The sequence below is a fragment of the Cavia porcellus genome, unplaced genomic scaffold (genome assembly GCF_034190915.1).
Source record: "Cavia porcellus strain 051 isolate PalLab524CR breed Dunkin Hartley unplaced genomic scaffold, mCavPor4.1 scaffold_22, whole genome shotgun sequence".
NCBI classification, from domain to species: Eukaryota; Metazoa; Chordata; class Mammalia; order Rodentia; family Caviidae; genus Cavia; species Cavia porcellus.
This window is the reverse complement of record NW_026947505.1, coordinates 29777514-29790197: the sequence shown is the minus strand read 5'-3', so window position 1 is coordinate 29790197 and position 12684 is coordinate 29777514. Positions and strand designations below refer to the sequence as shown.

Genomic DNA, 12684 nt, shown 5'->3' with positions numbered 1-12684 from the left:
ACGCAATTGCAGTTTGCTGTATAACTGAAGAGTGTGTATGTATATGTGTGAGAGAGAGACAGAGACAAAGACAAAGAGAGCAAGAAGGCAAGAGCCTTGCAAAGAGAGTCATTAGAGTGATACACTCTGGAGGATCAACCAGATTGCAGAGTTTGGAAAACCAAGAGAAGACTGACAGACTTAGAAAGCCAAGTTCTCTACAAGACTGCAGTAAACTACCCACACCTGGGTGGAAACATAGAGGTACACAGAGTCAGTAAGCTGGGACTATTATAGCATTTAAGGCTAGGAACTTACTATTTCAGTTATCAAGCATGCTCTGTTAATATCAACTCATAAAGTATGTAGAAAAACCAAAGGACACATTAGAATTTAGCTGAGTAAGGAATTAGAACTCTAGAGTGTTGGACAGCTTGTACTCTTGAACATTAAAACTGCAGAGCAGGGGCTAGGGAATTAGCCCAGCGGTGTAAGCACCTGCCTTGCAAGCAGGCTGTTGTGAGCTCAATCCCCGGTACCGGAAAAAAGAAAAAAAATTTTTAAAAAACTGCAGAGCAGTAACAAAACTGTAATAAACGGAGAATTGGTGAAATAAGAGCTGATCTCCTAAATTACTGTTTTGGAGCATAGGTCTGAAACTTGGCTAAGGAATTAATGCAGTAGAAACATTTATAACGTTGCCATGAGAAGTCATTATAACAGCTAAGATTTTTAGCCTCCTTCTGAAACTCTGAGCTGCTGTGAAAGCTACAGCCTTTACTTGTAGTGACTTACTGGCATCCCTGACTTTACATCAGATTGGCTAATTTTGAGGCTGACCAACCCCCTCTTCTAAGTGTTTTCCTGTCCAGTACCTGAAAATGAATCCTCCTCAGCTAGAAGAGATAAAAGGAACTCTCAGTTTCTTACTGGCTACCTATGAAATTGGTAATTCCTTTCATCTTCTGACGTGTCTATGTTCCTTAGGCTGAGGACTCGTTGCTTCTGAGACTCCCAAGTTTGCACTGTCAGTCCCACTCCTCTGATTAGATGGATTCACTGCCTGCTGGTCCAGTTCAGACTGTAATATTTTTAATTGTGTGCCAATCTTCCCTTATAGACTGATCTTGTTCTTTAAACATACCTTTATATTTTTCTCCTAGCAGATTAGGTCTTCAAATAGCCTGCTTAACCCTATAGGTCTGCCTCAGGCTAATTCCACTGGTATCAAACCCTATTTTAATAATTCTCATGGAATTTATACACATACAAAATAAAATATTTTTTAAATGAAATAGGACTAGGATAAAAGGTGTCTTAGTAGTAAAGTGGATGGCTTGATCCCCAATATAGTTAAAAGTAATAATAAAATTAAGTAAAGCAAAAGTGTTGCAAAGTATAAAAATTCCTTTGAATAAATGAAAAGTTCTCATGGGGGAAATAGAGCTTTAATTAGGCTCCTCACTTCCTCATTCCTGAACGTTGTACCTAAACTGTATCCCCAGGCCTGAAAACTGTAATTTAATCTCCTTTATCAGAACTGGTATACTGGAGTAAGGGGCTGAGTATATAGCTCACTGATAGAACATCTTGTCTGTCATACACAAGACCAAAGTCTCTAACTCTGTTGCCACAAACATAATAATAAAGAATGGAAGCCTTCATATATTTCTCCTCCTAGAAATGCACTATGTATTTACTTCCCTGAGGGAAAAAGTAAAAGGAATCATCTGTACTTAAAAAGAACTCCCTGAGAAGCATAATACTTCCCCAGGCAATTAAAATGCTCTGAGTACACTGTGAATCATGAAGCTAACAGCCAACCATTGAGAAATGTGAAACTGAGCTTCCTTCGCACCTGGCTAGTTGCATTTTTAAGTTTAGTTCCTTTATCAAAGTATAGATGGTTTGATTTTTATCAAGAACCTGTCTTATAAACCTATACAAAGGCTATCAGATGTTTAATTTCAGCTGCAAGTCTTGTTTATCATATGTAAGATTTTTTTCTAAAAAACATGAAAAGTAGTCTCTATATGATTTTTTTCTAAAAACATGAAAAGTAGTCTCTGATAAGTGAGTAGGATTGTGAAGGGTCTAAATTTATAGGAATATAATATATAGAATAAATGCTGAGGAAAATATCTTAAGAGTTCATCACTGATAATTCTAGTCAACTCCTTCATTTAATGGAGACATTACAATCCAAAAAGTTATGAGAAATCCATTTAGTATGACACCGCCAATTAAAAGCCTGACCTCCATGTTCTCAGACCCGTGACTTTCCTTCCACCAGCCAGTCAGTGGCAGTTACTACCGTACAGTTACTTAGATTATATAATATCACAGTAGTTTTTAACATTCCTGTTTTTTGTTTGTCTTGTGTCCTTCTTCAGGTGGTAATTCTAAGAACTGTATTCTTTATACTTTTGCTTTTATTTTGTGTTCTTTTCTTTGTTTCCTGAGGGTCTCCCTATGCTGCCCAGGCCAGCCATGAGTTCCTAGGCCAGAGCCTCCTGCCTCAGCCTCATAAGAACTTGGTACCATCATGCATATCAATATACCCAGCCATATTCTCTGTATTTTTAAAGAAATATGGAAGCCTCAGTTGGTTTTTTTGTTTGTTTGATTGTTTGTTTTTTAAAAGTATTTCTATTCAAACTATAGAATAAGAAGTAAATTGTACCTTTTAATAGGTTGGCAGCTGCCACATCTTACAAATTCTTCCCAGTGGAACACACCTGCTCTATTGCCAGGTACCTTCCAGCATTTCATATGGCTCATTGGAATGTTAGTAGCTAATGGCATTGTGTGCTGCTGGCTCTCCCACTTTAGGAGGAGGTGGCAAGTCTTGGGCTATTTGCCATGACAGACCAAAGATTCCCCAGATAAAGTAGTAACTACTTACAAGGATGTGGGGATGGGAGTGAGACAATGCTCTCTCCAGGCTGATTCCAGAAGCTTTTTAAAGAAATGTGCTGCAAATTTTCGCCTGCAAGAAAAAGAGAATAGACTACTTCTGCTACCAAAAAGAAAAAACTTTGAAGCTTGAAAAAATCATGCTGACAATTTGCTTTTATGTTTTTTTTTTGTATTTAGAAATGTTTTTGTTTCTAGGCTTTTCAGTCTAGTATTAATCTGTATGACACATTTATTTGGGAGTATTATTAAAATTTCTTACAACTTTTAATTATTTTAATATAGTCCCTCTAAAAGTAATATATACTTGTATTTTTAAAAATTCAGCCTTGCAGAATAGTGTGAAATGAAAGTATTCCTTCCTGCAAATAATCATGTTCATTCTAACAGTTTCTTGTATATCTTTCCAAAATGTTCTGTACTTTTGTGAACAGTAATAATTAATGGTTTTGCTATTCCAAGAATGTAAGAATATCTGCTATTGCTCATCTTCACATGAGAGTTTTAATTTTTTTCATTGGTTTACTAAGCATGTAGAGTCAATAAGAGCAGATAGGCTGAATCCAAAAGAGCTGGCTCCTAAACCAAAGTACTTACTAGTTATATTCAGAAACAGCTGTTTTCTTGTCTGATCCAAAACAAGAATAGAGAACCCAAAAGCATCAAATAATTCCATGGGAGTTCCTTTCCAGCCAAACACATATCCACAGAAAATTTTGCATTGGTAGTTATGTCAGCCTCTTAGAAAAACAGTAGCCAATAAATAGATTGCTTTCAGTGTTCAGTCTTCAGAGTATCTAATAATTGTGCTGTATAACACTATATTTTCAAAAGTCCCACTTTACTGTTCCTTGTACCAGGAATGAATCTGAATTATTCTTCATCATAAAAATAATATGATTTTTATTATTGTATTGTCTAATAAATTTATACTAGTGATTTTATTTTTTGAGATAGGGTCTTGCTACATAGTTCAGCCTGACCTTGAACTCACTGTGTAGTCCAGGTTAGCCTTAGACTCACAGCAATGCTCCTTCCTCGGCCTCCTGAGTATTGGAATTACAGGCATGTACTAACATGCCCATCTCAGTAGTGATGATTCTTGATATGGGGAAATGAATTTTATAAATACCTAGAAATTAGCTATATATGCTAAGTCATTGAAACTACAGTCACAATTACTGCTTTCTTCTTATTACTAGTTCTGTTTACCAAAAGGTATAGAGATTTATCTCTAATTTATTAAATAAATAATAAATAAAAATAGGTTTGTGCGTTGAGTTGCTTTTTTGTTTTTGTTTGTTCGTTTTGTTTAGACAAAGGCTCACTCTGTAGTGCAGGCTGGCCTTGAACTCTCTTTTATGTAGCCCAGAGTGGCCTTGAATTCATGGCAAGCCTCTTGCCTCAGCCTCCAGAGTGTGAGGGTTACAGGTGTGTGATAACAACAATTTTAACTAAAATATTAATTTCAGACCAAGTCTATAACACAGTGATACTACTGTACTTGCCTCCCATGGATGAAGTTCTGGGTTCAAACTCCAGTACCACTAAAATAGATGGATAGGTAGATTGATAGATACCATATAAATGTTATTTATATTTTTAAATTATGTTAATATTGAGTTTAGAACAGTCCCACAAGTAACTAGGTGGATATATGACAGTGATATGACAGTAGAGCCAGTATGCTCTGCTCCCAACCATATTCCACTCTCGACAGTGCAGACCCCATCCATGGCCAGCATATAGCTGGCCTGGGAAGCATGAGATCATGAGTTCAATTCCCAGTACCAAAAAAAACAAGGTCCTGCACATTCTGCACAGAAGACTGTAAAAGTCTTCAGAGGTCCACAGAGTCTCTCCCATCCCCTGAAAGGGACCTACAAGGTCTGGAGCATGGAAGGTCTAGTGCTGGTTTTGCCATTTCTCCTTTGCCTGTGCCTCCACATTCCCTTGTTTCATGGGCCTCAGCCTCTGCATCTTCCCTCGGCCTAATCCCTGCCTCTCTCCTTATTGCCAGGACCTCAGACTCAGCAGTGAGACCCTGTAGGCTGCTTGTTTTCTCAGCTTTTCTAGCCTCAGGGTAGCAACCTAGACAATTTCCACAGGTTCCAAAGGAGCTATGAGAAAGTTCCTGTATTGGTCAGGGTTTTACTAGAGAGAACAGATATAACCCGGGATATACAGAAACAACAAGATTGGCTTATGATAGTCAGTCACAGAATCCGATGAGGAAATGTGCAGAGGATATCTATGCATTGGAGGCCAAAGGATTCAATCCAAGGTCTGGAGTTTACCCTAGCGTCTTGTGCAAGTCCACACCAGTAGGCTGATGGGTCTGTGACCGAAGGCCGAAGGCTCTGTGATGAAAGGCTGAAAAGTCTATGCTGGAAAGCTGAAGAGTCTATACTGAAAGCCAGGAGGCGAGGTCCAAACCAAAGGCGAAGACTGGAGCTTCTCCCAAGAATGGCATGGAATCATCCTTTCTTCTCCCCTTTTATACCTCGAGGTGATAACCCACCCAAGGGTGGGTCTTATTCTACATCCTTGGGTGTAGAATTGCTAAACCCATTTAGTTAGCTTCTAGTTGTCTCAAGTTGACAAAATCAATCAACCACTACAGTTTCTCTGTAGCTTCTCTCCAAAATCAGTCAGAGAAAAAATGTTCATTAATTAAAAAAATAACCTACAGTGAATTTGTTTTTCTACTTTATGGTAGCCGCTCCTTCTGTGTTCCTGATTTGAGTCTCTGAGCTCAGATTTCATTTTCTTATACAGATCTTCCATGAAAATCCATCTGGGGGCAGGCACAGCAGTACATTGTTGAATGATGACTAAATCTAAGAGTATGAAACACATGATGTTCCACAGGGTCAAACTGATGTTCTACTTGGTCCAGCACTCTGTCTGACAGTGATTCTAAGGACTGTGATAGAATTAAGATGATATTTTCCCTGCTACGCAGGAGGCTGAAAAGATCACTTGAGCTCAAGAGTTTGAAACTAGTATGGTCAACATAGCAAGATCCTGTCTCAAAAAAAAAAAAAAAAAAAAAAACCATAATATTGTCTTTTCATAATGATGTTTCCAGAGGATAACCTAAATGTCAGTGACATTTCTCTTAAAATCTATTATAGATCTAAAGAGGTAATGGAAGCACTTGTCACTAATCATTGTCATAATTTTTCTTTAGATAGTGGCAGAATTATTATCAGTCATCATCTCTTCTGACTTACAAGCAAGCAGTGTGACCTTTTTCTGGAAGTCCTCTGACAGCCCAATTCTGCTGTCCTCTTGTTAATCTCCATACTTCAAGATTTCATATCTTCAGCAGTATTGGCACTTGGTCGTTAGAAATATGTGGTACATTCTGGACATTTAACAGTATCAGCAGCTACATTATCCACAAGATGCCAGAGTACCTTCTCCTAGTCATGTTAGTTAAAAGTATATCATACAGACATTTCTAGATTTTCTCAGCGCATCAAAATGACACCCACTTCCTAGTAAAGAACCTTTGCTCGAGACAAGTGCAATGGTGCATACTTTAATGCCAGTACTCAGTAGGCTGAATCAGGAGGATCACTGTGAGTTTGAGGCCAGCCTGGGCTGCATAAGGATCTTGTCTCAAAAAAAGAATCATTGCTCTGTTTCAATAGGAATATATATATATATATATATCATATATATATATATGATATATATATCATATATATATATATATGATACATGTTTTCCCTTAAATTATACTTCTTTTGAAGTTCTGTTAATAGAACTTTATTTGTATTTATTTCATTATCTTCAAGTGTAAGAGTATTAGTATTGGAGTTATACGTGTGTGGGAGACCCTGGGTTTGATCCTCAGTCCTGAAAGAATAAAAAAACTTTGTGTAAAGATGTATCCAGGCATGTGAGGCTCAAAGTGATGAGTATATATAAAATGTCTTAATTAAATTTAGACTTTCATTGACTACTGTGTATGTCCTTTGCTTAAGAAATTAACTATATGCAAATATTTGCATAAATCATAGAAAATTAGCTGTATAGGTAATCTGGTAGTTACTGCTCAGCATTCATAGTAATGTCATAAAAGTCACTAATTTTAATATAGTCATTTAGGAAACACAATCTTTTCTTAGTTGTCACTTTTATGCAGAAATCAGGCATGTAGTAAAAGATCTTTTTGAGCATACTGGACAAATTTGCTCATCATTTTTTTACTTGAACTTTTTTGAACTTAATGAGTGTTTTCTTTTTACCCGTGTTACTGTCCCCATCACTGTATGTATTTAAGCAGCCACCTCCTACATAAAACATTTTTTTAAATGTACCTTAACACAGAGGGTTTCCTGATGGTTTCAGCAACTTGACTGGGGGAACTTGATTATATGAAAATATTTATTATTTTCTGTAGAATTACTCCATAATGATGGGATATTAGGGAATAGTTCAGTCCCAAAGGAGGAAGTAGATGACCCCAATGACTCCACATTTTGCAGGACTTATATAAAGTGGGGTACCATTCCCGTGTTCTCTTTCGCCTTGGTTCTCTATAGTCAGCTTTCCTTCTTCCCAAACCAGGTCACTTGGACTACCAGGAAATAAGTACATGAAAGCAGCATTATTTAGCACGTTGATGCCAGATATATAAATAGCACGTTGAGTGTGCAACTTGGTCTTACCAGTCCCCTAGCCTGTGTGTAAACCATTTGTCTGTTTTTTCCTCACTGGTACTCTGGTATTTAACCATTGCTTTAAAAAGAATCACATTACTGTTTTGACTGTCTCTGTATCAGGTTTGTGATTACCTGCCTCAAAGAGGCCCATGGTCTTGGTCACCTTTTTTTTTGTTCTTTCCATTTGACTCACTACCCTATTCTCTAACACCTGGTCAAAAATAATGTCCACACTTCTCAAGTTGCTAACCTCGTATTCCAAGTTGATCATGGTTGCTGCTCTTTAAAGAGATGCCATTTAACATAAATTTCCTCAAATTTTTATTCTTACTTCCTCTGTATTTCTATAATGTTACCCACCTTCTGCAACTGTTTGTAAAATGCAAGTACAGTTCAACATATGGAAATCAGTAACTACAATACATCTTATAAACAAAAGGAAAGACTTTGAACTGGGGTGGGGGAGTGAGGAAAGAAGGTAAAAAGAAAAAAGGATAGAAGGGAAAAGTAGAAACAAAGCTTTTGTAAATAAGGAAGGAAAGAGAGGTTAAAAGGAGGAGAGGGAAAAGGAAAAAAAGAATTCAAGATATATCATGTACAGGTACAAGTTTCATATAATGAATGTTATCATTCTTTGTATCCAAAATGTACCAGTAAAATTAATTTTTAAAAACTTTTTTCAAATTCAACATCTCTTGATAATTAAAAAAAAACAAAAGAAAACTCTTTAATTGGGCATGGTAGCACACATCTGTAATCCCAGCCCTTGGGAGGCTGAGGCAGGAGGATTACTGCAAATTCATGGCCAGCCTGCACTATAAAGCAAGATCCTGTCTTAGGGGGAAAAAAAGCTGAAGAAAATTGGTATAGAAGGACCTTATCTCAATCTGACAAAAGCCATTTATAAGAAACTGACAGCTGGGGCCAGGGATATAGCTCAGCCACATAAGCACCTGTCTGGCTTGTGCAAGGTCCTGAGTTCGATTTCCAGTTACCCCCCCCCCACAAAGACAGAGAGAAAGACCAACAGTCAGCATCATACTAAATAGGGGAAAGCTAAACACTTTTTCTAAATTCAGGAACAAGACAAGGGTGTTCACTATTAGTGCGTCAATAAAGTTCTTGGAAACATTAACCAGAAGAGTCAGGCAAAAGAAAAAAAAATAAATGGATATTTCATGGTTTCTCTTACATGAGAAATTACAAAGAACAAAATAAAAGACAAAAAAATGGGAAGTAAAAAGATAGATCTTTCTCAGGAAGGGGATCAAGAGTTGGAGAGGAGACAGAAGGCAGGGAAAAGAGATGAAAAAAGGAATTAAACACCAGCTAAACATAAAAAAATGGAAGCATTATGTATTGCAAATGTGCACTAATAGAAAAAGAAAATTAAATTTTAAAAATCAACAAAGGTATATGTACAGGAAAGGAAAAAGTAAAATTATCATTATTTGCAGATAACACAATCCTCTACATAGAAGACCAGAAAATTCCACTGAAAGGGTCCTGGAATTCATAACCAAATTCACTAATGTAGCAGGAGACAAATTAACACACAGAAATTAATAGCATTTCTGTATATCAGTAATGAAAAAGAAATTAGAAAAATAGCTGAGTGTAATTCCAGCACTCAGGAGACTGAAACAAGAGGATCACAGCAAATTGAAGGCCACCCTGAGCTACATAGCAAGACCCTGTCTCCAAAATAAATACACTTACATACAGACGGACAAACAATACACTCCTGTTCACAATAGCATCAAGAAAAAATAAAATATTAAAAGGAAATAAAGGGTTATTAACCTAACCAAGAAATTAACCTAAGCAAAGAAGAGAAATATAGTGAAAACTACAGTGCTCTGATAAAAGAGATTTAAGAGGAGATCAGAAAATAGAAAGATAACTGCTTTTCCTGGGTAAGGAGAACCAATACAGTCAAAATGGCCATAGTTCCAAAACTCATACTATAGATAGCTTTACTAGAATCCAATCACAATACCAACAGCATTCCTCATAGGACTAAAGACAGTCCTATAATTCATGTGGAGCCAGAGGATGCAGAAACAACTCCAGCCATATTAAGCTACCTGATCTGTGACAAAGGAGCCAGAAACATGCTACAGGAATGATAGCCTCTTTAACAAATGGTGCCGGGACTTCCAGGAGAACATGGAGGATAGATAGCAGCAGCTTCGGAGGCTCTCTGAGAAACCGCACTTAAAATCCAGGAATGGTGCCGGGTGAGAAGTACTAAGCAAGCGGAGATATACTTTGCTGACCCAGGAACGAACTAAACTAAGAGAAACCAACTGGAAACACAATCCTGGTGATACAACAGGATCAGATAAAGTCTCAGCTTGGAAGCTGGACCCTGTGCCACTGGAAGCTGCGATTTGAATTTCCTGCAGCCACTGCTACGTTCTAAACGGCACAGCAAGGAGAGAGGCGTGAAAGCTCTGAGAGTGGAAAGCGGTGAATGGAGTTGAGAGCGGGACTAGCCGGGAGCCCTGCATCGACCTGTGGTGAGTGAGCAGATCGGGGACCCTTCCATAAAGTAGGAGGCTTCAGCAAAGGGCATAGTGGGACTGGGCAAACTAGCTGGAACAGGATGCTGAAGTGACTTCAGTCACATATTCCCCTCTGAAGCGCGATTGGTGGCGAGTGCCTGGCTTGGGTGATGCTGCTAACTAAGACCAGTAAGCTAGCTCAAACCAGGTTCCAGCACCTGGAGGTGCACCTTAGCAGTGAAGCCTTCCATAGGTTGACCTGGAGGGGTGGGCCCAGCATAGGCTGCCCAGGTTTGTGTCTCCCTAGTACACTGCAGTGGGCAGGAACACCTAGCCGGTGCAATTCAAACAAACTGTAACTGACTAAGAAAGAAACTGGGCCTCCTATATACGTTTGTATAAAAGGAACAAAAAATATGGGAAGAGGGAGCAACAAGAAAGGGTCCTCGGCCCCCAATCCTGAGAAACATGCGATATCAGACACGGCACCAATAGACATAAAGTGCTATCTCCAGAGCCTCATAGACAAGTTCACAAATGAAGTTATTAACGACTTGAAGCAAGATGTAAGTAGAAAAGTTAGAGAAATGCTAAGCACTGCCCAAGAAAAAACAGATGGTGGAATGGAAGAATGGAAAAATGGAAAAAAAGGGGAGAATTGTTTGATGGAGAAAAATAGAATACGTGAAGCAGGTTCAAAGAGATTACCAGGAAACTAAAAATTCTATTGAAAACTGGCATAACAGCTTGAAAAAAACTAAGGATAGATTATCTGAACTGGAGGGCAGATTTGTAATATGGGAGCATGAAATGAAAAACTTCTTAAAAATATAAAAAAAGGGGCTGGGGATTTAGGTCAGCGGCATAAGCACCTGCCTTGCAAGCAGGCAGTCATGAGTTCGATCCCCGGTACCAATAAAAAGGAAAAAGACAAAATAATAATAATAATAATAAATAACAAAAAAACAGCAGCAATACAAAGGCTAGAAAATGATAAGAGGGTCTATAACTTAAGAATTAAGAACATAAGAGAAGAAGTAGGGACACAAACAAATGGACTACAAAAGCTATTCACAGAAATAATCAAAGAGAATTTCCTTAATTTAGAAAATGGTAAAGATACTCAGATATATGAGGCATACAGGACCCCAGCCACCTACAACCCAAACCGAGCTACACCCAGGCATATAATAATCAAAATTCTAGAAATCCAATATAAGAACAGAATATTAAAAGCCATCAGAGACAAGAAACAGATCACTTACAAGGGAACACCCATCAGAATTACAGCAGACTTCTCGGCACAAACCATCAAATCACGAAGAGCATGGGGGGAAATAATTCAAGCTTTGAAAGATAATAACCTCCAGCCAAGACTGATACATCCTGCCCAACTGTCCCTAGAAATTGATGGAAAAACAAGGTGCTTCCAGGATAAAGAGGAACTAGGGGAATTTGCAACCACCAATTCAACTCTACAGAGAATACTGCAGGATATTCTAAAAAAGGAAAATACCAAGATTCCAGAAATAGTGGCAGAGAGGCCACAATGAATGGAGCAGAAAGTGAAATGAAGAAGACAAACTGACAACAAACGACAGAAAAAGATCTCAACAGAAATGAGGCAGAGAAGGTTGGATGGTAGAAACAGCTAATTTGGAGAAAACAAGACATCATAATAGCTAGTGCAGATTCAGTATCATCTTGCTTTGAAGTCCCATCAAACTTGTATTCTTCTGTCTCCATAGGTCTTAAAAAGTTGTATCTTATTGGATTTTATTGTATATGATAATATAAGCAAAAACTTTTATAGACAAAGAGATTATAGAGAAACCATTGTTCATTTTCTGTTAACTGGTTCTAAATACCCTGTAATAATGTCATTCTCTTGAATGGTTTTATAGGGTCTTGATATGTTTAGTGCTACGGTATACGAAGTTATACTCAAAGATTTCAAGGAAAGAGACACTATGGTAACTATGTTTATGTCAGGATATCTTGCGGTAAAACACTATTTTGCTTAAATGGTTATGTTTTGATCTGTGCTGTTCTGTTGTTATGCCCTCTTTTATCTCAATCCCCCTTTTTTTTTAATTATTTACTTTTTTATTTCTATCTTTTTAATTAAGGGAAAAATAAATAAAAATAGCAGGATATATTATGGTAACCTACTTTGATTTCCTATTAACTTGATTTGAAATCCTGTACTGCCCTCACCATCTTGTTTTAACTGATTTTCCCCTATTCTGCTTTGCTTGATAGTACCAAGTTCGAAAGTATAGGCAACAACTGTGAAGACAGTAAGATTCATTATGACACCCATTCTGGTTGACTGGTACCTTCTTTTAAAGTCCTATAATGTCTCCAATGCTTTGGTTTTATTCTTTACTGTTTTGTTCAATTTTATTACAACTGGCAATTCTTAAAATAGCAAGAGGCAGTATGGTAACCATTGTTGATCACCTTGTATTTTGTTTTTACATTATCTATTATGTCCATCCTTTTGATTTGACTGACTCTGTTCTGATATGTCGCAATTTGGTTTTACTCTTCAAAAAAAGTAATAAGAACTGTGGGAGTAATAAAACCCAAAATGTGTAATTGTC

The 12684-nt window shown here is 37.5% G+C and overlaps 1 protein-coding gene across 13 annotated transcripts in view; it reads left to right on the top strand.

Annotated features, from left to right (window-relative positions):
• Positions 1–12684, top strand: part of Ahi1 (Abelson helper integration site 1) — a 187811-nt gene that overhangs the window by 147742 nt on the left and 27385 nt on the right. Inside the window, exon 22 of one of the 13 annotated variants that reach the window (XR_010041924.1) lies at positions 2443–2460. The exons of 11 other annotated variants lie outside the window; for them this stretch is intronic. Coding sequence is in view for 1 of the 2 variants with exons in the window: in XM_063232986.1 (XP_063089056.1) it covers positions 2443–2481 (39 nt within the window). In the remaining variant the exon portion in view is untranslated. Of the gene's footprint in view, positions 1–2442; positions 11348–12684 lie in introns of those variants that run through there. One more of the 13 variants, XM_063232986.1, reaches the window with a different exon arrangement.